Source organism: Amblyomma maculatum, chromosome 1 (assembly GCF_055883805.1).
Source record: "Amblyomma maculatum isolate TAMU_Amacu chromosome 1, ASM5588380v1, whole genome shotgun sequence".
NCBI lineage: Eukaryota > Metazoa > Arthropoda > Arachnida > Ixodida > Ixodidae > Amblyomma > Amblyomma maculatum.
In genome coordinates, this window is record NC_139344.1 from 394,730,804 (window position 1) to 394,758,479 (window position 27,676).

The 27,676-nt window shown below is 46.3% G+C and overlaps 1 protein-coding gene across 1 annotated transcript in view; it reads right to left on the reverse strand.

Annotated features, from left to right (window-relative positions):
- The window catches only part of LOC146208617 (protein Wnt-7b-like), a 49,203-nt gene extending 32,327 nt beyond the window's left edge, over positions 1–16,876 (reverse strand). The window contains exons 1-3 of the mRNA XM_084578957.1: positions 16,748–16,876; positions 12,950–12,987; positions 1,174–1,394 (exon numbers count right to left, since the gene is read on the reverse strand). Of these exons, the coding sequence (XP_084435083.1) occupies positions 1,174–1,394; positions 12,950–12,987; positions 16,748–16,876 (388 nt within the window). The remainder of the gene's footprint in view (positions 1–1,173; positions 1,395–12,949; positions 12,988–16,747) is intronic.
- Between the last annotated feature and the right edge of the window lie 10,800 nt (positions 16,877–27,676).

The following is a 27,676-nucleotide window of genomic DNA, read 5'->3' on the forward strand; positions in this document are numbered from 1 at the left end:
ATCCACTTTCTCTTTACGACTGCTTTTTGATGTGTCCACTGAGTCGCGCTGGATTGAGAAAAGCGAATGATATCTCTATTGTAGCATCTCTCTACACGGGAATCGCCGCTACGCTTTCGCAAAGCTGAAATATAACGAGACGGACTAGTTGGTCTCGCTAAGTAGAATGCATATTTTTCCAGGGCTTTTTGTGCCGATAAATTATGCATTCTACTGAAATGTTAAAGCAGGAATTCTCAAACGTTTTTCGCCTCAAGGAACTCCAACGGCATCAGTATGTCAGGGAACCCCCGTCCCCATCGCCTTGCCATGGCAATCAGGCTATGTTGATTGCGAATGTACACGCCCTAGTTTTTTGTGCAGATTAACTCACTTTCTAGCCTTTGTTAGTTTTCTTGCTTTTGGCGGTCAGATTTTTATTAAATGCATACCTTTTACTCATGTTAAGACGTTTAAATGCCAAATAGGAATGCAAAAAGGTACATTCATAAGACCACAGCCTCACAGCCCCTTGGCGCGATGACAAGGAAAGCGCTGCGGACGGCGCTTGTACTGATGGTTTAAAACTGAGGAAGGAATTAGGATAAAAGGCTAACGCTCTGAAATAGATTCAGTCAGACTAGGCACTGTGTCCGATTCGCACGTAACAAGTAGGAAGAGAATGGGAGCCCGCGAAATTAGAGTACACCCTGAATTAAAAAGCCAATGAATCAGACTTGCTAAAATATGAAATCACTGTCATATAGGCCGAAAATTCTTGTCTTGAGGACCAAGAGAGAGAGAGAGAGAGAGAGAGAGAGATAGGGATGGGGGGGGGGGGGGATGCAGGGAGGTAGGTTGGTCGGAAGGTTGTCCCTGTTGTTTTCAGGCCAGATCTTAGCATATGCTTGTTCACTGACATATACACCACAACAGGTGCTCCAAGCAGAGTCTCTGCTTCTTCGTGTATCAAAGCTTAACTCATCCTATTGTAGTGAATTTTGGTCTTGTGATGGTTAAGAAGGCAAAAATTTGAAAGTTCGCAACGTGATCAATATCTAATTACTTTCAGATTAGTGTCATATGAACGTTTCGGATTTGACCATGAAAGCCTTGCGATGCAAATGGGACACTCCCACCGACAATCGCCCAACTGTAAACTGTAAAATACGCACGTATTACATATACACGTACCGACGGTGAATAGCTGCCCAAAGCCAGACTCGTAGGCGCCCGTGTCGGAGCAGTTCCATCGGCGGTGTCGGAACTGTCGGCGGCATTCGGCCAGCCCCAGCAGGGCGCCCTCTCCGACGGCCACCATCACGTCGGGCCGCGCCGCGCAGAAGCGTCGCTGGGCCACCGTCAGGCCCCGGATCCGCTGGCAGATGAGCTCTGGGGCTAGAGCCGCGCTGAGCCTGCACGACAGGAGGAGGAGGAGGTTATGAAGAAAGGCAACGCGCGGAAACTTGCTCGGCGGTCGATGCTGGGACGAAAAGGACGGAGGAAGTGAAAAAGGGGAATAAAAAAAGGGATATCAATATAGCTATCATCATAGTGAGGTACGGTGCCGGTGGGCGAACGACGCGTTAAAGAAACTACAAGAATGGACTTTTAGTAACGCAACAGTTATTAATGCTGAAAAAACTACGGCCGTAATTTTTCAAGCAAAAGGGAAGCAAGTGGACCTTATTTGTCCCTTAGTATTGAATAATAAGCCTATTGAGATAGCCAATTGTTTCAAAACACTAGGTAAATTTTTAAAGTAAATATGCGATGGGACACGCACGTCGACCATGTCGTAAGTAAATGGGCACGTTTAATAGGCACATTGTTTCGCAACAGGCAGTTATTATATATAAGCACTAGACTTGTCTTATCATTCCCTTTTTCTTTCCCATATACAGTACTGCCTTTTGGTGCGGGGTACAACGACTGCAATAAATATGTCAGAGCTAATAGAACTACGAAATAGGCTGAATAAAGCTACCTCTAATAATTATTCAACTCACAACTCTGACTTTTTGTTGAAAATGTTTGGTTTAATTGCGTTATCTCACCTATACAAATATCGCCTTTGCAAAACATTCAGAATCCAACAAAAACATGAATTAAATTTGCTGACATATATAGCATGTTTAAGAACTAACAGTCACTATTATTCAACACGGCATCCCGAATTTTGATTTGTGCCACGTTCACGGACCAATTTCAGCATTGAAATGTTGTGCCATTCCGAATATGTGTCAGGAAAGAGGGAATTAACATTGAGAACCCGTCATTATTATCGCTGAACTGATTGTTTTTGTCATGCTTTTCTTCACTTGCATAAAATTATTCATATGCTCTAATATGACTAATTTCTTGTTATATAATTTTTGTGCTGCTTTCTTCTCAATTCACTGTGGAGATTTCCTACTATCTGTTTTTCATTCATTCTAAACTTTTTGCTATTTTGATTACAATTCATTCATGTTTTCATTCAATTCATTCAATAAAGCAAATTTGCTTTATTGACGTTTTGTACATTTGTAGCTGAGGCTCTGCTCTTGTATAGGGGGCGGGAGCCTATGTCAAGCTGCATGATGACAGCTTTTTCTCCCACCTCTTGATGTATGCGTAATACATGAAAATAATTCTATTCTATTCTATTCTACTGTATTCTTTTCTATTCTATTCTATCATAGTATCGGAAACAAATTTGGGTCCCCGCAAGTCTCTACAATGCTTTGTTACAAGGCGGCTGAACACTGCAGTCGGAAAACAAGTAGTGAACGCGGTCTACCATGTTACCGAAATACTTCACTTCTACTGCGATGGTAGATTTCAATACGAAACACTTAAAACTGCTCTATCATGGTCGATTTACTTTAACTTGCGGCCTATACAAGTATAAAACAAAAAGTTCATTTAGCGAGTCCAACCCTCATGTGCTTGGACAGTGGTGCTGCAGCTCGCCACAATATGCAAACCACCCTGCGTGCGATTCGCTCTTTTATTCATAGTTTAAACTACACTCCTTAGCTAAAAACCGTATGAGTCACAGTAATCTCATACAGATTTCTCATACTAAACTTATACAAATCTCATACAATTTCATATATTTCCCATGCGATCAATGATATTTGTACGAGATATTTGATTTCTACGAGTTTAGTATGAGAAATCTGTATGAGGTTATTGTGACTCATAAGTGTTTTTCGCTTCAGTCACTCTCGACATTATGTGTTACAGGGCGGGGGTCGGGGGGGGGGGGGGGGAGGGGGGTGATTATGAGAGGTACACTGTCTATATTGGCAGAACACGTGGTAATAATACGCACATATATAGAAGTACAAGGACGAGCTCGAGGCAACCCTTAACTTTAGGCTGTTGCCTAAATACAGATTCTTTAAGTACTGTCGGTTTTTCAGCGCTTCGCGAAGTGAGCTAGCGCAAATTCTGCGTTCAAGGTAAATGTGGGCGCATTTGTATAGCGCCATTAAAAAAGTCGTGTTGCGATTAAGCGCAACTAGTGCCAGAAGCGCAAATCAGCGCGCCAAGAAAACGTTGTCATATTGCCTTAGTGGCCGTCTCAGCGCACGTGCTATTGTGACCGTACACGCACACAACTCTGTTTGTCAGGAGAGACATAACTACAGTCGATCGTTATACCTCATCATGAAGGTATATGCATACCCCACCGAAAAAAGCTATTTCCTTACATCTACCATTATTAACCTATAGCTTAAAATCTCGGAACAGAACTTTTTTTTTTTTTTTTTGTCAAAGATAAAGGGTGGATTTTCGTGTGTTCTCAGTAAAAATAAAGAAAGAAAGGATGGGGAGGAGTATCTGCGCATTAGTTTCGTAGCAAATGATACCGAAAAAGAAAGCAAATACCGATGCGAATCGCCGCCTTTCAGCTATACGGCCAAATATTAAAGAACTTCAGATAAAATCGTTACATAGCCGCACCTTGCGGTCTGTAATTTGTTATGACTGCTTTGCTGTGAATTTTCAGACATAAATGCATGAATTCTTATGCAGTTCTTATTTTGTTTTGTAATGCAGGCGCTAATGCGTCTGGCCTTGCATGATAGGCTACGCAAGCAGCCGGCGTTGGAAACGTACTGTCGAGTGCAAAACAAAACAAAACAAAAGTTAAAACTGTTATCCACGAAGGAGTTTCAGTAGAAACAGAGTTACCATATCTACTCTAAACCTTAAAGTATACAGCATTCGGTACAAGAGCATATGATCGTATATGTAAGCACAAAATACTCTAAAGCCAAGTAGCTCTTAAAAGCGGCCTCGAAAGTTCAAGGACAACGTTTATGGTGATAAACGCGAGGTAACGTTTAAAATGGACGCTCCGGAGTGCGAACATGAGCCGACGCTAAATGCGATAAAGAAAGGGGTAGGAGTAGGAGGCAGATGTAGAAGCTGTGGAAGGTAAGTACTCTCCATACAGAACAGATAAATTTCCTTTTTAAAACTCCTTTTAAGGTTTAATAGTCAAATAGCTATCCACTGTTTTAAACTTCCCTAGCACAAAAGCATCGCGGACGGCGTGTACTGTGTGGAAACCTGCTAAAAAACCTTAACTCCTGGTTCACGCCCATGCATTTAGTTTATGTATATATGAGTGTATCTGACCATAAACGGTGCTGTCCGAAGGCCGTAATAGATGGCTACAAGTCTCACAGTTCGCTTGCAACAGCGATAGGAGCAGCTCCAACATACTAAGTATATAACTGAGTTCCCCCGCTGCTTAGCTAATGCAACCAAACCTGACCTCGTCTCCAAATCTCACAATCAGCCGAAGAAAGCGAGCACTTACTCCGAGGCAAGAAAAAAAAAAAAAAAGTGAGGGAGATTGTCGCAAAGCGGTGTCTATTCGGGTCTTTCTTATCGCCACTTTTTAGTCTCGCCGTCCGTTTAGAAGGAGAGCGGATCCCAATTGATATGCACGCTATAGTTCGTAAAATACAGCGAACCTCGCACGCAGAGAGCAAGCAAACTGTCGCTTAATACTGAAATTCCCAACAACGCATATATACGCCGCGGCCTCCCTAACAACGACACACACGTAAAAGCCACTCGCGGGAGGTATAGGCTGTCTGGGTCTTTAATACGGCTCGAAACGCATGCAAGCGATCGGCCAAAGCCGTCAGCGCTGTCGACGCGGCGACAGCGCGGCCGCGATGTGATCGGCAAAGCACGGCACGTCTGCGACTCTATCGATTCTACGACGTGACTAAAGCCCCGCTCACGGAGTGTATGGCTGCTGCAGAGTACGAAATACTCTCCCTCGATATCGCGCCCACTAAGTGAGTCGCGCTTGCCAGCCAGGACTCGTTATCACGAGACGGAGGACGTGGCAACTCGCTTAGCACGACGAGCGTCGCATGTCTGATGACGCCGGCAGAACGGGCTCGTCCATCCCTTTCCCTTTATTCTCAGCTTTGTTCCGGCTGGCCTGCATTCGAGGCAGTATAATGCCAGCTGAGGAAGACAAAGGGAGTGGATGGTTTGGTTTGGTTTGGTTTTTGTGGTTTAACGCCCCAAAGCGACTCAGACTATGAGAGACGCCGTAGTGGAGGGCTCCGGAAATTTAGACTACCTGGGGTTCTTTAACGTGCGCTGACATCGCACAGCACACGGGCGCCTTGCTTTTGGCCTCCATAGAAAAGCGGCCGCCGAGGCCGGGATTCGATCCCGTATCCTTGGGAATAGTAGTCGAGCGCCGTAACCACTGCGCCACCCCGGCGGAGCAGGAGGAAAGAGATAGGGGTACAAGGGGTACAAGGGTCAGAAGGGTACAATTCTGGTACCTTCCTGTTTGTTGCTTTCCTGGGCGCCGAAGTTTGAAGACGCGTCGTTGTCGTGATCATCATAAGCTGAATTTATTTATTTATTTACAGATACTGCTGTCACATGTTTTGACATATTACAGAAGTAATTTCGACCACACGTTAAAGATCCCCAGGTGGTCAAACTTACTTCGTAGCCCTCCACTACGGCACCCCTTTCTCTCTTTGTTATTTCACTCCCACCTTCCCCTCTTTCCTTACGGCGCGATTCAGGTGTCTACAGAGCGTGTGTGACAGATACAGCGCCTTTCCTTTCCTGTGAACCAATTATTATTATTATTATTATTATTATTATTATTATTATTATTATTATTATTATTATTATTATTATTATTATTATTATTATTATTATTATTATTATTATTATTATTATTATTATTGCAGGAGCGGTTACATAAAACGAAAAAATAATATTATCATACCTGAAGAGGCACTTTTTAGTTTTTGCAGCGCGTAGCCGACAAGGACAAAGACGTAGGAACAGGTAAGACGCACAGGACATAAACTACAACTTTATTTCAGCGCCTGTGCGTCTTACTTGTTCCTACGTTTTTGTCCTTGTCCGGCTACGCGCTGCAAAAACTATGGAAAACCAACTAGCCCGACAGCTTGTCCTCTGTACTTTTTGAACAAAGTACTCACCCTGCGAACCGTCAAGTTCATTCCACATCTCAACTGTGTGCGGAAAAAAAGAAAATTTATGGAATTAAGTCGACTGCTGGACGAATGCTTTAAGGACTGCATGAAAAAATTTTTTGTTCCTACATTACTAACATTATGTCACTTCTCTGCTTTTAAGCCACCAATCTTCCAGTCGTTTTTTGCTAGTTTCCACCGCCGCTTTAATCATCCGGCCACTAGTATCTCTAAACCCCAGAGCTTCAGGAACAGTGATTGCGCCTGCATCAACTTCCGGATGGATACCATTACATTCGAGTATAATATGGTCAATTGTTTCACTGGAGTTTCCACATACAGCACATGCGTCATCTCAATTGTTAATATTTTTTTTGTAGCTGCGTGTTCTAAGGCACCCTGATCTAGCTTCAAAAAGTAGGGCACTGCCTCTTGAGTTATCAAAGAAATCTTCCTTCCTGATCTTCATTTTCCACTTTCGGTATAATTCCACACTCTGTTTCTTTTCCATCGAATTTATCCAATTTTTACCTTCTGTGTTTTTCACCTGTTGCTTAATGCTCTTTATTTCTCCGTCCTTGTGACTAGCATACTTACTAGTTAGTTTCCTAATTCTTTTCCTCCATTGTGAGTCCACGCTTTTTAAGTACAGGTATTTAAATCAATAACCACGTACAGCGCCGCCAACGGACGCGGCGCAACTGCCGAACGGTCGCATAAATCTCTCTTATAAACGTCGATTGCTGTGAAAAACCTCAATTGAAGTGTGCTCTTCCTGCCAATGCTGCCATATTCCTTTTTTTTTTCCTTTCAGTCCGCGTTGTCCAGAGCGAATTAGTACCCACTTGCCCAAATTTCCATAGTTCGGTATTTATTGCCCGAGGCGTACAGACGTCGCTCCAGTAAATGTATCAATCGGTAATTTTATACGTGCTAGGTGTAACTCGAGCGAGTCCAGAGAAAAGCAGTGCGATTTATATACGGGAAATATGCCAGGAAGGTTTCGCCGTCCTTAATAATGTTACAGAATGGAATGCAGACACTCGAAATACGCAGAAAAATTAATCGTCTTGTACTACTACATAATACTGTTTCTGAAAAAAATAATATGACGCTACCAGCGTCCGTATGTCGGCCTTCTACGAGGAGAACACGACACAGTCATGATTATTTGCTTGCACCGATCTTCGCGAAAACAAACGCTTACAGGTACAGTTTTTTCCCTCGAATGATGAACGAGTGGAATTCACTTCCAATTGATGTATTTCAGTCCAACGATTTCATGGTTGCATTGCAAAATCATTTTTGTGCGTTTCGATGGAGGCGAAACGAAGAGGCGTCCGTGTGCTGTGCGATGTCAGCGCACGTTAAAGATCTCCAGGTGGTCGAAATTACTCCGTAGCCCTCCACTACGGCTCCTCTTTCTCTCTATCCACTTTCACTCCCACCTTCCTCTCTTTCCTTACGGCGCGGTTCAGGCGTCCACAGAAATAAGTGTGACAGATACTGCGCTTTTACCTTCCTGTGAACCAGCTATTATTATTATTATTATTATTATTATTATTATTATTATTATTATTATTATTATTATTATTATTATTATTATTATTATTATTATTATTATTATTATTAAGTTAGCGATATTGACGTTTCATTTGTGGTTATTTTTGTGCATTATGTTCATTTCATGTTACATTTTATACGCTTTTTCGTGTCTTCTTTTTGTTTGTGAATAGCCTCTCCTGCTTGTGCCAAAGTATTGAGCTGCAGTATTACTAAATAAATAACTGGAGTGCACCCTTCGTGTGCATTTTGAATGCGATGGAAGCGGCTTCACAGTCGTGCTTTAAAGAGATGTCCACGATCTTGGAATTAAGCGTGGGGAGAAGTATGGGGGCTCTGTATGCTCATATTTTGCTGGATGTGGCAAGCTATAAATCTCGCCACGGTTTTCCGCGATCAGCGCAGAGAAACCTATAACATAACTCTTTCATTTAGGTAAGAAACAAATTCCCCTGAGACGCCCCAAAAACATAGTTCCCCTTAGGGAAACAAGAAAAGAGGCTAAAAAAAAAAAACGACTCTTGGACAACGCAGTTCCACAGTCGTTATGATATATCTGTCCAAGCTGTAGCGCACACAAGGCGAGGAACTGAGAACGAGAAGACACACACAGCGCTAACTTCCAACTGCTCCGCTGTTGGAAGTTAGCGCTGTGTGTGTCCTCTCGTTCTCAGTTCCTCGTCTTGTGTGCGCTACAGCTTGGAAGTATGAACCAACAAGCCCAAATTTCGACATTATTATATCTGTGTTACTTAATAAAATTAGTACAAAGAAACAAGAAGGAATGTTGTAAAAGCCCGCCAGGGGGCATGCTCGTCCTTTTCGCTGTCTGTGCCGGGTATAGATGTTACATCCAGCAACAAACAAAGAAAAAAAGAAACGCATTTTTGCGTCATCTCCTCATTAACCTAAGCTAAAATGGTCCTCACACTTCAAGGCCCTCCCCAGTCGTCTCCTTGGATATATAGACAAGAATGACTGGAGAGGGCTCTTCGACTACCTTAATTGGCGTATGTATTTTAGAGCTCCGAAACACAAAGTCAATGACAATGATAGCACCGACAATGGTACGTGGTTAGTGACCTCTCGAAGATGTGCTCTCTGCGGTCAGGTGGTCCTGGAGGACCCTGGAGGACCTGCAGCTTATGGTACTTCCGACAGGCGCTCTTCAAGAATGGACAGCTGACGTTCACTTCAAAGAAGGTCAAAAAGTCTGGTAGTCTTTCAGGGATCCCTCTTGTTCGCGGTTCTATAGCATCACAAAGGACTGAATGGTGACGGGCGAAAGTAGCGAGCGGGGGCCCCGTCTCGTCGGCTTCTTGTTTCATTCGGCGTCCCGAGACTGCTGAGCTGCCATTAGACCTCGCTGAAAATAGTGAAAGTCGCCTACATTGCTAAGTTTTATCCTCCTAGTTTTCCTTCTGCATATCTCTCTTTAGGCCTCCCCAGATTTCGACAACTATCTCCCCTCTTTCGGGCAGCATCAGCAGCAGCAGCAGCAGCTCTCTTTGAACAGGGAACGCATTTGCTCGACCTGCCGGACACAGCCTCTTCTCGTATCGCCCCATACAAGACAGCGTTCCCTGTGTACTGTCTTAGCCCTTTCTCAGCGTTCTCCCCCGGAGTCGCGTAGGCGAGTATCCGCTTCGGGGTGTGTTATGTGTGTCTAAGCAAATCGGGTTCCGTCCGCTCCGGCGGGCAACACAGCCGCTAATTGGGGTTTACGGAAACCGAAACCCGGAGCAAGGGTAGCGAGCATGGCGGGCGGGCACGTACGGCATACGTGAGCGGCCGGTTCCGCGGCCGGCTCCGTCGCGCGGCGGACAGTCGGGCCATGCCTCTCGGCTAATCTCCACATGCTCCGCAAGCACCCCACCTCCGCCTACGCAGAAACGTCATCCCGCTGACTTCTTTCCCAGTGATGAATTGGCCGCGCATCCCTGATGATAGGTTCCGAGCTAAGGGGCGGGGCCTATATGATGTTCGCTTGCTGTTTGTGGCCGTATATGTAGTATACAGAGCGCCGTGAATCACATGACCACCATACTGAATCCTATAACAATCGGCTTCGTCAGCGCACGGGCTTGCCTACTTGAGTGTACACTTTAATTTTATTATTATTATTTTGCCTATATGATGTGCCCTTGTCTATTAGGGCGGGGCGGGGCGCTTTTGTTTGGCCCCGATTACCACGGTACTTTGTCTTTCTTAGTCCGCCGTAGCCCATATGGATGCGTCATAAATCAGCCGAAGCTGACCGCAGGTGGGATCACCTGGGGCCACGGCACGCGCTGTGAAACCCAGCGGGCGGTGTTCGTACGCACGCGGCTGAGTCTGGTTGAGTGCCCGGTAGGCCGTCAGGGGGCCCCTTGCATGGCAAGATTCTCCGTGGCCAGAGCGAGAAAAAGAGTCTCCATTAAGCTACCAGGAGTAACCACATCTTCATCTTCGTCAATGGTCCTTGAGAGCAAGCTGCTTGTAACCAGCCCGGTCTGTAGGCGCTGGCCAGCGACCATTTGAAAGCCCGGGTAAGGCCTGCAGGACTTCCAGACTGCAGTATGGGAGGTATGGTTACAGACCTCCGTCGGTCAAAAGGGCTTTAGAGAGGAAACGGCTCTCACGACTTATGCTAATTGTTCTCACGTTTACGAGCGGATAGGGCACCTCAAAGCGTTAATTTCGTGCGCGATCCACGAGACGGGAATTTGCGTGGGTGTGCGTTTCTTGCAAATGGCGGGGAAAATTCCTTTCTTCGTCCGGCACTACACTTATTCAACGCGCTTTGGGGGACCACCAAAGTCGAAATAAAAAATACGGGCTTTCGCACCGTGACCTTTTGCTGCCCTTTCCACCTGCTGCTGTCTTTCTCACTTTCTCCTCGCATTTGTCTGCTCGAGCAGTGCACACAGTGCGACAGGGTTTTCCACGGTTATTCTTTATGGCCGCGTGTATCCACACCCACAAAAAAGGGGTGGACCGCCCACGGCGATGCGTCCGCAGACTTCGAAACCACGCAGGCTGAGACTCGAAGCACAAGTGTACAGGCAAAGAAGGCGACGCCAAATCTACAAGTATACAGCGGGGAGCAGTTTATATCGCTACCCTTGCTTCGCACTCACGGAGCTCGGCGGGGGTGTCTCGCTCCGCATTAGCGAACACGCTTCGCATTCATATTCGAGTGGTCACACGACAACGCAGTATATGCGCTTGCACCGCGCTGCCAAGTTCGATTCGGTCGCGCGCGCGATCAAGTTGAGAAGGAGCAGTAACCCCGAGCAGTTGTCCCTCCCTCTCCGGTTATTCGAGTCATTCTGTTCGGTCGTGTTTGCCCTCTGGCCATGCACTACCTCGCGCAAGGTGCTAGCGGACAGTAATGGACGACTTTGTGCAAATCCCCGGTCGAAGATTTGCGAAACACACGCGATCAGCGTACTCGCTCGCACATGCGAGGCACGAATCCGGACCCGGCTATACGGAAACCCGTGCTTGATATTTCAAGGCACGGTGTCTTTTCCACACGCTTACACCGCGAATAGACGTTATCTCGAGCACGAGGTGGACAAATGGAGAAGGGAGAGGGTAGATGTTAGTGGTGGAGGAAGAGAGGACACGAGGGAGAAGGGAGAGATTCACAGCGGAAACCTCCGCGAGCCAACACTGCGAAGAAACAAGCCTGAGGCGGCGGCCACCACCTGCGGAAGCGAGACCGTGTCGTCATTAATCATTGACCCGCGGCCGCCGCCGCTTTCAGATGCACGCAATGTTGTTTGCTTGAGTCAGTGCGTGTGTACGAACGCACGCGCCCCCTTCCATTTATACTGCATACATGTATACAGCGGACTCGCTTTCTGGGTTCCACTGAGATCTGTGTCGTCCGCTCACACGCCGTGTTGGGTCGCTGCAGCTCGCCAAAGTGATTAGGACGCAGACACGGCAGCAGCTATAGCTCCGCTTATCGTTTCTTCTTCGCATTTAATTTTTCTTTGTTGATTTTGTGTTTAATTACAAATCCGGCTGTAGTGACTCGAGGTATACGAAATAGCGCGGCGTTAATTGGATGCCCTTCCTTATTTAATAATCACAGTGGAATGTAATCACCGCTGTACTTTTCTTTGGCGTGCCTCGCGAGTCCCGTGGATTGAGGCGCGCGCACCCATCTTTGCTCTGGGCGTCCGCGGGCGGGTGTGACAGAAGCGCTGATGAACACGTTCGCATCTCTTGTACGCATGCAGTGCCCGAGCGGCGAATTTGGACGCCGAACTTTGGCACTTATCGGGAGCTAAAACAAAAAAGAGGATGAGGGTATGGATGATGATGATGATGATGATGATGATGATGATGATGATGATGATGATGATGATGATGAGGAAAACGTTTATTGAAAGCCACATTTGCTTAGATTAAGGGAAGGCGGGTCCCTAGTCTGGGTACAGTGTAAATCTGGGACACCGTTGGTAAAAGCAGCTGCCCGTGCTCTTTCGACGAGGGCTCGTTGTTCCTTGAGGTCCGAGCTGGACAGAGCCGCCTCCCAGCCTTCACACGTTGGCTGATTTATTTTGTTAATACTGGTATTTTGTTGACAAGCCCATACCATATGGTATAAGTTTGCCCTCTGGCCGCAAAATTTGCACTGCGCCGAAAAGGACTCGGGCGTGGAGGAGAAAAACGCGGGGCTCTGTAACGTTGAATGCTCGACTAGCGAACGGATGAGGTAGCCTTTCATGGAAGCGTGCCTTAATTATAAGCTGCTATAACCAACCTGCGAGATCTGTAGGAGGAAAGATTTGCATGACCCGTATAGAAAAGCTGTAACGAAAAGTGTGAAGTTGTTATTCAACGTCGTTCTGCTGCGGTCAGTGCACACGAAGGGCAGTTTTGCAAGTACATGAGCAAAACCAGCTTCATGCCTTGGGACTTACGGCAATGGCTTGACTTTGTTCCCGATCTCGAGATCTTTCTGTGCCAAAAGGTACAAGAGCTAGAAAAATGCGTGTTTGTTTTGGCAAGAATAACCTGGAATACAGGTCAAGGTCTCCTCGTATTCATAACCCGCTGCTGACACCTAGACCAGTCACTGCCAGATATAAGGGATGGTAACATTAAGGAGCTAGATATAATGATGCACGCCAATAGTAAGCTGTCATGTGCTGCCATGGCCTGCCTAGAAGACAGCGTAGCCACAATAGTATCCCGCGCAGGTCACCGTCACAATAGTACTATTGCAGTTTGCCTTGGTGTTTATTGCTACAGTACTTTACCTAAACGACTTTAGCATTAAAAATGCATAGTGGTAATGCACTGATTCCAAAACCAGCTATAACCACAACAGTTTTTTTTTTTCTATTGGAACCTTCTTATTTCGTAACGAATTCGTGCCTAGTACACTGTTATGCGTGTTTTAGGGCGTTATTCCTTTTATTTTTCTACGTCCGCGTATATGCAAATGGTTTTTAATACTTACGTTTTCTTTTGTAAAGCTTGTTGCTGGTAGGGCTAACAGCCGCGTAATTTCTTTGCACTGGTACCCCCTTAGTTTTAGTGTATAGCGTTTAACGTCCCAAATCGACTCACGCTATGAGAGACGCCGTAGTGGAGGGCTCCAGAAATTTCGACCCCCTGGGGTTCTTCATCGTGCACTGACATCGCGCAGCGCACAAGCGCCTTGTTTTTCGCCTCTATCGAAAAGCGGCCGCCGCGGCTGATTCGATCCCGCATCCTTGGGCACAGTATAGTCGAGAGCCCTAACCACTGCATCAGCGGCCCCGGGGCTTCTTTGGTCTGGTCATAATTACCCGCTTGATCGAGTAAAGTTAATTGACTGTTAGAATTTCGGAGTCATAAACGTTTCTAGTCACACGCAACGCATGAACGACACATATGAGAAAAAAATATATTGCTTCTTTTGTAACCTCAATATCCCTCCCCTTTCTTGAAATTAAGATAATTAACCTCTTAATTTGAATACTTTTCTCCAGGTCCTAATTTCAATTGCAAATCTGGGGAGCTCCTCAGCCACAGGAACCGAGATCGGGCATAAAGCCGGGGGTTTAATTCCTGAGCGGGTTCTGCAGTGTTGTCCATTCTCCAAGGCATTCGAGCATTATGAATGCCGCCAGGCAAATGTACCGCTTCGCGGTTCTGAACCCCAAGAACACAGATCGCGAACGCATGATACGGGACATTTTTGTATTTATGTTCCTGAAGCAGTTGCGAAAAACAAACAAACAAAAAAAAAACATACGGTGGCGCCTATTCGAACTTTGCGCCAATTATTCAAAAATTTAAAGCCTGCTTTTGTTTTTTGTTTTTTTTTTTAATTTTGAGCATGCACCCACTTCAACAGTTCTATGAATCAAAGAGAAGGATATTATATTCGCTATCCGAAATATTCGATTATTCGCACATCACTAGCAAAAAAGTTTTGGAGGAAGCTTAACCTTTTCAATAAAACACATGCGATCGCGATACCGCCTTTAACACAGTCATAATAATAATAATAATAATAACTGGTTCACAGGAAAGGAAAGGCGCAGTATCTGTCACACTTGGTCTGTGGACACCGGAACCGCGCCATAAGGGAAGGGAGGAAGGTGGGAGTGAAAGTAGAAAGAGAGAAAGAGGAGCCATAGTGGAGGGTTACGGAGTAATTTCGACCACCTGGGGATCTTTTCTGATTGATTGAAAAAAAAAATACTGATTGATTGATAGGAAGAGAAAGGCGCGGTAACTGTCTCACTTGTTTTATGTGGACACCTCAACCGCGCCGTACGGGAAGGGAGTAAGGTGGGGGTGGAAGTGGAAAGAAAGAGGAGCCATAGTGGAGGGCTACGGAGTAATTTCGACCACCCGGGGATCTTTAACGTGCGCTGACATCGCACAGCACATGGACGATCTTTTCTTTAACGTGCGCTCACATCGAGGGATGTGGTGAAGGGTGGCAGTTCATGGCCCTATGGGGCTGGGACGGTAGGCCAACGCCGCTTGCAGCCGGGGCTAGCCAGCCATCGAATGTGATCTGTTGTAGGCCGTCATTGCACCCGCCACTGCTTCGATGGTGGACGACGGCTGTTGTTGCGGCGTGCGTATTTCTCTCCCTCTTTTTCCTTTCTTCTCTATTTTCTCATCTGTCCGCACGAGGCAGCGGAGGGCCCCGCCGGGGTGGTGCAGGTAAGACGCCCGACTACTGTGCCGGAGCACCCGGGTTCGATCCCGACCTCGGCGGCTACGTTTCGATGGAGGCGAAACTAAGAGGCGTCCATGTGCTGTGCGATGTCAGCGCACGTTAAAGATACCCAGGTGGTCGAAATTACTCCGTAGCCCTCCACTACGGCTCCTCTTTCTCTCTTTCCACTCCCACCTTCCTCCCTTCCCTTACGGCGCGGTTGCGGTGTCCACAGAAAACAAGTGAGACAGTTACCTCGCCTTTCCCTTCCTATAAATAAATCAGTTTTTTAAATCAGGCAGCGGAGTTGGCTTAGCTACAGAGCCAGTAGCAGGCCCGTGCATTTTCTTTTCCTTCTTCCTACAGCCACAACACAACAACGCTGACATCCGTGTGCTGTGCGATGTCAGCGCACGCTAAAGATCGGTGGTCGAAATTACTCTGCAGCCCTCTACTACGGCTCCTCTTTCTCCCTTTCCACTTTCACTCCCACCATTCTCCCTTCCCTACGGCGCGGTGCGGTTGAGGTGTCCATAGTAAACAAGTGAGACAGTTACCGCGCCTTTCCCTTCCTATAAATCAATCATCGCACAGCACACGGACGCCCCTTCGCTTCGCCTCCATCGAAACGCAGCCGCCGCGGTCGGGCTCGAACCTGGGAACTCCGGCACAGTAGTCGGGCGTCTCACCACTGCACCACCCAGGTGAGGCTAGCACAGTCATATGTCATTTCACGAATTTTCGGTATTCAGAGACTGGCGCACAGTTTGGCAAAGTGTTAAATGTCTTTAATTGGTTTGGGGGGATTGGAAGGCGCAGTATCTGTCTCACTTCTCGGTATGCACGTATACACTTACAATGAACGATATACAATTGGAGATGTGTATGTCGTCGGCTCGAATATATCTATCGCGAACTAGCTTCCAGATTGATTGTCATATTGGTGCTAAATGGAAGGCGAAATAGTATGACACCACCTTGAACTCTGCAAAATGTGATTACACCACAATTTTGAAACTATATCACGTGAGCACTTTTTCCGAGGCTTTTTTTCTCAAATATGGGTTATGGCGACGGCGACGTGTTTCCGACCGAACGAACGTATATGTATGCTATCGCTTGAATGAGCTTCTTTTGAAGCTTTGTTCGAACTCGACGTGCTTAGTTAAGCATTTATAACTTTAACGAGCCTGCGACAGCTGGGATGCTGTACGCCCGCAGTATACGGTGGTCACGAGGCAGATGACACCGATGCCGCTGCGGCCGCTGACAACGACGTCTGGTGCGATCTCTCATACACCGCGCCGCACCGTGGGCGGAACGAGATGCGCCCCGATGACGCAGTTGTCGGGGCCGACCGCCCGCAGTTTGGTTCGGCGGCGACGGCTTCGCGCTCTATCCGGGCCAACCTCGATTCTTCGCGTGTCTCCGCAGCAGCCCGGCCGTCTGGGCCGAGGTCCCGTATCTCGCCTCTGAATTGGGTGCTGACTCGTTTCATGAGCGATGAGCGCGCGTGTCGCGTACGCCGGCCCCCCACGCGTCGGGCATAACTCACCCTCGGCGGCACAGAGATGCGTCCGACCGATAGCTGCCCGCCTACCCACACCGGCACGGTGCGGACGCGACGAGGGCCTATAAATACGGCTGAGGGCGCGTAAATCATGCCCCGGTTGATGCGATGCATTCCCGCCGTCGGGACGACGCAGTCGCCGCGCATAACCGCTTGGTTGTGGTCGTCTCCGGTGCGAGTCAAAGCGTGAAATTCGGCGCGACCAAGGATGGAGCGAGCTACTGTTGGGTGGGCTTGTTCTGTCCGAGGCGAGTGATCTGGACAGTAGTTTTCGAGCGTCGGCAGTTGCTTAAGACAGATGTGAAAGATGCAGGGTCTAGATGGAAACAGCACTTGACGAGTTACACTGCTTGAACGGTTTCAGAACCGTCCCAGGAATAGGGGCAGAGCCACAAGTTAGGACAATAAACGGCCGCGTGAAAATTATGGGTTAACGCAGCGCAACCAAGCTTATGAGCGGAGGAAGCAGGTGGTGGTGGAAGAATTGTACAATGAACTACAGTCAGCAGAGCGCTCCGATCAATGAATTATTCAATAAAATAATTCTGCAGGCAATAAATCAATCGTATATTTATTTATTCAGTCAATAAATCATTATAAAGAAAATACTCAGTAAAACACGCACATATTATGTCACCCTTTGACTTCCCTTCACTTGCTCTGGCTTAAACGACATGCTCGCCCGAAACACGAATTGACAATGACCTTTTCACATGTTGAGATGTTTTACCCGACCATTTGTGTCAAATGTTATCTCCGAATTATCGCGAGCAGCTATTCCGCCCACCTTACAATATTAATATAAGTTGTCGATTTTTACGTCGGAAAGCCGAGGATACATTGAGTAAGATGGAGTCCAAAGTCAAGAATTCCGGCGCTTCATTTCAACCACGTGACATTTTGTATGTTTACCGACTCTGTATATATATATAAAGGCGCGTGTGTACTTCGCCGCCATCGAAATATGACCGTCACTGTCAGGATCAAATGCGCGCTATCACGTGCTTAGCAGTACTTTTGAATGGCACAGTCTCAGAGTAGCGGACATGCCAGTGGACCGTCTATACTGTGTAACACCAAGAGCCATGCGCGATGGGGAATCGCAATGCTAAACCTGAGACCGGGTTTCGAGAACATCTGGTAGGTGAGTTTAGTTTGTGACAATACAGCGGCAGAGTCCGAAAGAATCATGGTAGCCATGCAAAAGAATGAGTGACACTTACTCCGCTGCTCCGTCGCAGTCCAATAACAAAGAGCTTTGTGCAAGCGGCCTTGAGTAACAATGCATAGTTGTAGTATAGCTGTAGATTACAGTTCGCGGTGTCTACAAAAGGAAATTAACCGCAGAGGTGAAGTGGAGAAAGTCTTGTCTTTGGCTCTTCCTTACTCCGTACGCCTCCCGCACGTAAGCAGCGGTTGCACAGGGCACTGTCTTTTGTGTGGCTTTGTGTATCTGTCACCCTTTTGGACAACCGGAACATGTGTACGACATGGCAGAGAAATTATAACTGCGGGAAACTGACGTTGTGCTACATTTTTTCCTTGTCTTAGTAAGAGTGATGGAGGCTCAGCCCTATTAGTGCAAAGCTACTATAGTCTGTAGTCACTCGCTGTTTACTCTGATCGTTCAGGCAGAGCCGCGTGGCTATAGCTCCACGGTGGTTTTTATGTTGTCAGGCGAGGAGCCCGTCAGCCACTCCTCCAAGGACTTGGGTCTTATTGTTTTGGGAAGGACGCTCAGGCGTTTCCGCACGACTACGCAGCTATTACTGCAATCCGTCAGGACGTGGATATTGTCCCGCCGCATGCCGTTTGTGCTCGAGTCTACTTGGTCGACCCTTGGCGCATGGTGTGTGAAGGAGAGGGACAGTGTACATCAGCCATGTACGGACAGTCTTCCGGGGTAGCTGCATACGTATAGCGAGTGCTTTTAGCTTGGTGGAGATCTTGTCTAATTACACTGCAAATTACATGACTGTGTGAAAGAACAAACTATATTTCAGGTGGCTCTGGTCCAACCGGTTCCCGCGAAATGTAGTAAGGTTGGACGCGAAAACGACGGCAGAAAGTAGCTGTAATGTTACCTATAGTAGCGTGAAAAGTAATTCACTTCCTTCGCCATTGCATTTCTCATCGTGTCCATTTGATACTTTTTTTTAGCTATTTGCGTGGAAAAGAGGAAATCCGTAGCTGTATTTCGATATATTTAATGCATTAGTGTTACGCTTTATTGATTTATTGCTCAGTATAATGTTGAGCTCACTTGTGCCACTGCCAGCTTCATACGGCCTAATCTTTATATGTATTAGCGACCTTTCGTAATGAAATAGACTACGCAGTTTTTGTGTTGTCCGGGAGGAAGCTCCGATTCGTGCCTCGACAAACGCTCAGGGGTACACAGCTAGTTTGCGGCAAAACATATACCGTGTCCATTACATGACTTTTTACTTTCTTAAGTCCAAGCTCTTAGGCATCTGTTAGCCTAGCGGCATCATCGCCAGCCTGAGCGGTGGACACCTATGGGGTGGCCAACCTGGGTTGCTAGATTGTGCACGGCTTCGGGTAACCTTCCACGGTCACACGAAACATCGACCTTTGGGACACTTTGTTGAACGGTAGTGTAAGGATCCTGAGGGACCCCTTAACTCTATAACATCCCATTCTTAAAAACAAAACTTAAGTGTCCCTTACGTTGCACGTGCAGAAAAATTAAATTGGTTCACAGGAAGGGAAAGGCGCAGTAACTGTCACACTTGCTCTGTGGACACCCGAACCGCGCCGTAAGGGAAGGGAGGAAGGTGGGAATGAAAGTGGAAAGAGAGAAAGAGGAGCCATAGTGGAGGGCTACGGAGTAATTTCGACCACCTGGGGATCTTTAACGTGCGCTGACATCGCACAGCACACGGACGCCACTTCGTTTCGCCTCCATCGAAACGCAGCCGCCGAGGCCGGGATTCGATCCCGGGAACTCCGGCACAGTGCACGTGCAGAAAAATATATGGCTGAGCAATGCAAGAGAGAGAGAGAGAGAGAGAAACAGATCAAATGGATTTCAACTATCCGCTTTTCGTGTTCAAAAATGCGGGCTAATAAGCTGTGGCAGAGAAGCATCGAAAATTAGCGCGTTTAATTGCGGTGTAATTCGTGTTCTTAAAGTTTCTTCGATTGGCGGCTACTTGCCGCTGCTCTTCCGGAAGTTCTGTGAATTGTGGGACTTTACTGCTGACATCAGAGCATGCCTTTCACCCACGCCGCTGTCGACGAAGACGCTGTTGTGTGCGACGTGAAGTACTGCGCTCCAAGAGTTTCTGGTGTTATCGCAATCGTCGTTTTTTTTTTCACGTGCTTTTAATGCAACCTCAACAACTGTACTACCGACCTACGAGTACAGGTTTAAACATTTCTGTTACATCACGGAGTTCTGAGCAGGAGCCAGACATTGTATTCAGCTCTATAGATCTCGCACACACACACTCTTCCCTTTGGGATATTGCTTTTGTTTTTGGCACGAGGGCGGGGAACGCGAAGCGGCCTCGCAATACAGACAAGCCTACAAGAGGCAGCACTTTCGAAAAGCACGTGTTTAGCAGGATTAAAAAAGTACTTCGTGCTGTCGTAAAAGAAGTCGCCACGACTGAGACGCCCACTGAGCGCGTTCCATTCGCGAACACCGTGGGAGTGGGCCCCCGGCTATTGGCTTCGAAGCAGGCACGCAAGGCTGCGCTCGCCTGTCGTTGAGCGTTTCACTGGACAGCCGCGGAAGCTTTGAAGACAGGCTGAGACCTGTTTTACGGGCCATAACCCGGTGGCGGCCGTGCCGGAGGACAGACCTGTCCAGAAATCGCGTTCACATAGGAATGCCTGGAACACGCGAGGGCCACGCGCAGAGAGTCACGCGGGCTCCATAACCTTCTTTAGATCTTGGGCTATAGCGAACACAGACCCAAACGCGCTCCACTCGCATATGTGTACCGGACACGCTCGGTTTTTTTTTTTTCTTCTCCTGTCAGCCTACCTTATCGAATGCGGACGGGTACACCACAACGCGCGAGGTGCGAGGTACGAAGGTACGGAAACAAGACCGGTGAGGCTGGACAGGTAGTCAGTAAAAGGTAGGACTTGAGACGAGCGTACAGGAAAAAAAAAAATACTCCAACAAGAGGCAGGGAAAAGGAGAAAGAAGCGCATCGAATATACAACATCGCGTTGGGTTTCTTCATTCATTTACTCTTGTCTCTATTTGCACTGTGCTTTTTACGTACCAGGAGGTTGTTCTGGCTTCCAGAACGGAAAGCAGCAAACCGAATGTAAACGTACTGACCTGCCTGCCTTGCGTCTCACGAAAATAAGCAAATAAATGCAGCAACATTGGTGCGCCCACTTCGGATGATAGAATCTCCAATATGCTGTTTTGTTTTCTTCTTTTCTTTTTTTTTTGTTCAAGAAAACGGATGGCAGCGTTAAGTCACGTCAAGGGAAATTAGGCATCGCTCGTAAAGATGGCCGGTTGCTGCCTCCGCGCATTAGATAAAAGAGCACTGTTAACTGCAGCCGTATATTTCCCGCCAACAGGTGTGCGGCACTTGTGCGCCGGTCCACAGACGTACAGGTTGCCAGCGGTGCTTGTGCCCTAAAGTGTGCGTGTACTGAGCGAACACCAATAAAAGTTAAAATTTTGCTTGCGGAAATTTTTATCGAAGCAGCGAACAAGACGGTCACGCACCTCCAGCGTTACCAGCGTTAGGTCGCAATCTGAGCAGCATTAAGCAGAACGAAAATGGCTCCGTGGCAGTGAGAGGCTGAACTCATTAGATTTTATTCTTTTTTTTTTAAGAATGGCAATCATTTTATTATAAACGATCGATCACTGTATACACATATTTGATAAATGCAAAAGAAGGTCGCAAAGCTAATGGCAGCACGGCGGACCCCCTGTTACAAGCTTGCAAAGAACAACATACAAACAATAGCGGATAAAACTGAAGTTGTTGAAAAATTACCTCTTTAAACCTGCCGAAATACTAGACAATATAACCATAAACGAAACATAATTTGGCCAAATGTTTTCTGAATGCATAAATCGAGGAAAAAATTTCGAGTGCCCCGCATGTTCTTGCCAACGAAAAAAGTTGTTTTGCGTAATTGAAAAAATGCTAAAACTACGTTCAACAGCATGAATGTTAGAGAATTGCTTTATATTAAATGGCAACAAATATCACAAAATTAGGCAGAGAAATTAACCGTATATTTACCCTAATTTGTTCTAGGCTTCGGTAGAAAAAAAAATTGTTTTGGCATGAGGAGCGAGGGAAACTTTGGCGAGGAAACTGGACACTAGTAATTATCGGAATGAGAAGTGATCTTTACGTGAACCTAAAGATGAGAATGCCAGAAGAATAAGGAAATATGTATGAAATTTCTAGGATATTATGAGCCAGTAATGGTGCAGAACACTTACATCAATAATTATTGGACGTAATAATGCATGTATTGTAGCGATGATATATGTGTTCTGTAAGTGCTTCCCCAATAAGAAAGACAATAAATAATGATTATGGATGAAAGCGTAGAAGAGTGCTTGCAAACTGAACTAATTACATACGTTAATGAGCATCTTTACGCGATTTGGTTTCTTTTTTTTTTTTTTTTCCTAGACAGTATATGTCTGTGGAATTTTAGGTAGCAATCTAGTTCTGACTCACGAAACGTCTCATGATCAGTAGCAAAACATATCCGAGAGCCGAGGGAGGTATGTGTAGGCACAGGAATAACGCAATGAGAAAATTAAAAAAAAAAAAGAAAAAGCTCAGTATTTGTGGCATTAATAGTCAGAATGTTGTTTCGAAACCAGGTTTATTACGTTTGCCGCATCAGCATTCAATTTATGTGTTGAAGAATCTACGCACTTGTTCGATGCTATCATCCTCATACATTCAGAAGTAAGGCAAGGTGGCAGATCAATAAAGTATATGCGGAAAAGAAGCCGCACACTGGAACCCTAACGAACGCAAACGTTAATAGTCGTCGGTGCAGAGTAAGTACCAGAAATTCCAGTTGTTTGTATCTAGTTAAGTAACTGTGAATAAATGTTACTGCAGGACGAGATACCTCAAGGATGTTTTATTTGTTAAAAAGGATGTTGGTTGGTTGGTTTGTGGGGTTTAACGTCCCAAAGCGACTCAGGCTATGAGAGACGCCGTAGTGGAGGACTCCGGAAATTTCGACCACCTGGGGTTCTTTAACGTGCACTGACATCGCACAGCAGGCGGGCGCCTTGCTTTTCGCCTCCACCGAAAAGCTGCCGCCGAGGCCGGGATTCGATCCCGCGTCCTTGGGAACAGTAGTCGAGCGCCGTAACCACTGCGCCACCCCGGCGGGGTGTTAAAAAGGATGTTGTCATTGAATCAAGTACTTTTGAAAGGTCCCTGAATATTGAGCCAGTAATATTCTCGTGATCAATAACTTCGTTAATTTTCTAATTTCACTTGAAAAACCAGACTGAAAGCCGAACTGATTAGAATATAATATGCTATATTTTGTAAGACGAATAATTTTTAAACATTTTGCTAGAAAAGGAAGCAAATAGCAACGGGACGGTAACTAGGTGACGTTTGTCGCCTTTTTTTGAAAACAGCTATTAGTTCAGTTTTCTTTTTTTAAGTCTCTTGAAGATTAGATTTAGGATGGGAAAGAACACACTGCAGATCAGGGAAGATATTAGGTTGATATGACAAGAATAGAATAGAAGTTGAATAGAAGTAGATTTGAAGAATAGAAGTTGTCAAGTCAAAAGCTTGTATCCGTCAGATTGATAATGATGTGTACAATTATCCGGGGAAACCGGAAAAAGAAACTATTGTGTGTTTGAAGCTCAAGCCGCATTTTTTTTTCTCTTTCTCGCTAAATAAGAACACAGAGATAAAAGGTAGGACCTTATGTAGTCACAGGCTCTCCAGTACAACTGACGCAGTTCACAACGCTAAGATTGAGGTCTGGTGTAATTTACCGCAATACACACAAGACGTACGTACAGAATTCGACTCATAAGCATGAACCAATTCTAACACATGCTACGATACTATCATAAAATGGCTAGTGCATATTCAACACGTTGTGACAGCAAACAAGGTGAATTAAAAAAACGATAAACCTGAGTTATACCACAGAAATTTCATTTGCCGCGGAATAACTCCTTTTTGTAAGATTTCGTCAAACAGTATGCTCAAAGTGACCATCCTTCATTTATCCTCGACGGATCGAAGGCGTTGTCACGATTCTTATCAGTTTGAGTCAGCAGCTAATGAAACTGTAGGCACTATCAAGACCCTTATTTACATAGCACTTTTACGAGTACTATTGTTCATTCTTCTCAACGGTTAGGTTGGAGCGCGTTCGGCACTAAATTTAACGAGGTTCACGGCTCCAGAAATGCTTCGGCATAATTCGTTTACCGCGGTCTGAAAGGAAAAAGCAAAGATTCTGCCATCTCCGTGAGTGTTTTTTTTTTTTTTTTTTGTACGTTCCTATCACGTCTCACACCCACCCTTGCAACTCGGTCGTTTATCTTCATGAGCTGCAGTCCTGTGCAATGGGGAGGGGAAGCTTCACGCTATTTCTAGGCGCGCGCATGTGCAACCAAAAAAGGAACTAACTCTGTATGTTCGGCCGCGTGCTTTTAATCCCGCAACTACGGACCATGCATTTCTGGCACTCGCAGCAGCCGGCGGATGACCCTCTGTTCCTTCCATCTCAATCAACGTTGTTCTCTCACGGCCAAATACAGTCGGGGAACAAAGGGACCGCCGCGTGCGGAGGGGGCGGCCACCGTTTCCGGTCCAGGAGATGAGTCGTCTACGGCAGCTTGAACATCGTCTTTATCATCCGCTTTTATATTTACCCTCCCACCGCTCTCTGATCAAGCCCGAGTCGAGTGCGATCCGACCGTGCCCAGGTAATCATTCTCCGGCAGCAGATTAAGAAGAAACGGCAGCGTATATGCACACCCGAGTTTCCCGGTATAAATTGCAGGCGTAATGGGACGGTTAGTGCGTATTTAGGAATGCCTGATCTTTAGGGAGACCATGGTTATCGGTGCGCGGACTGCTCTGTCTGAGTACAACGAGTCATTCCATCAACATACGTCTTCGAGATGAATGATGTAAAGGGAGAAAGCGTAGATAATGCCTACTTTCCTCTGAGCTCACGCACAGGAGGGCTTTCTTCGCGAAGCAATGCTGGCTGCTCTGTCGTAACGCGGTCAGTGCCGTTAGATAGCCTGCGATAGTCGCGTGCAAGCATTGTGAATTGTTTGCACGGCGGCTGTCTCGTTAAGGGTACGACGAAGTTTCCTATACAACCAGTACTTGACTACTGCGACACAATATTTATCGCGTCAGTTTCCAAGCATCAGGCTTCTGCGACTAAAGAGGGTATCATGATTCATGCGGCATGTTGTGTACAGTTCGTTATACGTGTTCAGCAATCTCTACGTCGTGATATATGACGGTTTATATATGATTATCAGATAACGAACATAGAAAATGACTAAATAATGATAGCTTTAACACTGTTCACTTGTTTGGGGCGGCCATTTCTATATCGCACAGGCCTTAAACGTCCATGATGCGGAGCCGGCCAACGGCCAAATTTATAAAATTACACACTTGATGGTTAGCCCTTTGAGCTCTACCAGTATCCGGCGGATGCAGTAAGACAGAATGATGAATGTACCTTCATGCTGAATAATCCCCTCATTCATCATGTTGTCACTAAGCAAAAATATCGTTCATCACTGGTATACCCACAAGAATGCTGAAGTGGGCGAGTTGGTGCATTTGCATTTTAGGAACCATAGCGCAAAGAAGACAAGGACAAAATGAGGGATACACACACGAGCGCTTACTCGAATACAGACTGGCGCTATGACCGGCTCCTTGTTGCGGTATTTCCCACTTGAAGAAGCAGCGACTTAAACTTAGCTCTAATCTTCCTAAGCTGTCAGCGATTCATCGGTGTATTTAATTAACTCCGTTGCAATGAAAACAAAAATTAAACAATATTGCCAAAATGAAGCACAATGCTGAAATGTCTCCGGATACCTCAAGCAACAAGGCTAAATATCGCAAAACGAGCAAAGAATGAATGTCACATCTTTCACTTCATTTTTAATTATATAGATTCTGAAAGGAAAATGGTCGTGTGATAGGTTTGAGTACGTGTTTAAGCCTAGCTTTATTAGCTACGCTTCTGAAAAACTTTCGTAATTAGCGTAATTTAATCTCACGTGCGGTACTGAACGAAAGACCTCGTGACCATAAAACGAATTGATGAGCCCTACATTTTCTCGAACGTCGGCATAAATACGCGCCGCAGTCATTGGCCCATTTTACCCAAGGGGGACAAATTAATTTTTTTTTCTCAGCGCAAATGCTTTGCGCATGCGCATACACCGATGGACTTTTTTTACACAGAGATTCAGGTTTCCACGAAGTGGCTTACTGCAGCACACTATCTTAGTAATCATACTTCATTTGTTTCATGCGCTGCGGGTGGGTCTTTCCCAGAGCCAACGTCCGTGCTCAGAGCCAACTTCCGTGCTGTGAGAAAGGGCAAGCTGTGTACCGCATGCAAGGTAGTTGTTTGTGCATAAACACATGACGGCGTCATTTGCAAGCTTCCTCCCTGAGGCTAAGTTTCCTTCAATATCGCGGAGAGCATAACATGGAAATATATTCAACGTATAAAATGTCATTGCTGTTTGACACTCGTCGCACGAATGGGCTGCGAAGCCTTGGTAAATGCCCATCGCTGTAAGAATTCGACCTTCACACAAAGCTTAAAACGAACCACACAAAATGAAAATAGTTATCTCAGATATCCTTTGCTGGGAATCGCAAAAAATATTCTGCCCCCGAAAGTGGAGGATAATACCGGTTGTTCTATCCACATTGCGCGCGGATGTGTGTGTGTGTGTGTGTGTGTGTGTGTGTGTGTGTGTGTGTGTGTGTGTGTGTGTGTGTGTGTGTGTGTGTGTGTGTGTGTGTGTGTGTGTGTGTGTGTGTGTGTGTGTGTGTGTGTGTGTGTGTGTGTTGTCGTGACGCTGGGGCTATGGCGACCCGGCCTTCACTTGGTAGCGTGCAGAGACTCCGGGTTGAAGAAGGACTGAATCTTCGAAGTTGGTAAAATATGTACAAGCAGGTTTACTGGCACTTTGAGAAAACGTATTTACAAGAATATTTACATGAAGAAGAAGGGTACATCAGCAAAATGACAAGCGTTAAGAGTTCATAGCGAGAAGCGACTGGATGAGCCGTTTACCCAGGGCCCAGAGCGACATTTCGTGCTCTGCAGCGTCCTTAAAAACCCCCTATGTCCAGCCCCTCTCTGAAGATGCTGACCAACCAAATCCAGGGCACGCCCCTCAGGTATCGGCATCCAATCGAACACTTCACTGCACTGATGGTCTGAAGCACTGACTGGTCCGGCATTCATTCGTTGGGCGTGATCACTTGTTGGCGGGAAAAGCTTGGGTACGGCGAGGAGAGGAGGTACATTTCTATTCTTCAGCAAAGAAACCACAGGCTGGTTCTGACAAGGGGTTTTACTTCTCAGAAACCCGAGTGCACGTGGCGCCGCATAGGGCTCCCAACATGGTCCCTTTTCGACAATTGCAAATCTTTCCTGCATTCCCGGGAAATCACTTAATGGCCGTATGAGTCATGCTCCTTTCTTGTCCTGCACGTCAGCGGACATGTCACTCTGTCGTCTCCTTTGGATAGGAGGCATTCATCACTGGAGGATAGCACTTCTCGACTGGAAGGGTGGACAAAAGAAAGAAAGCACTTCCTGCTATTTCCCGCAGGGGGACGTTTCTTTGTGTTTTTCCAGACGTTCTCTTGACAGGGTCAATTTGGC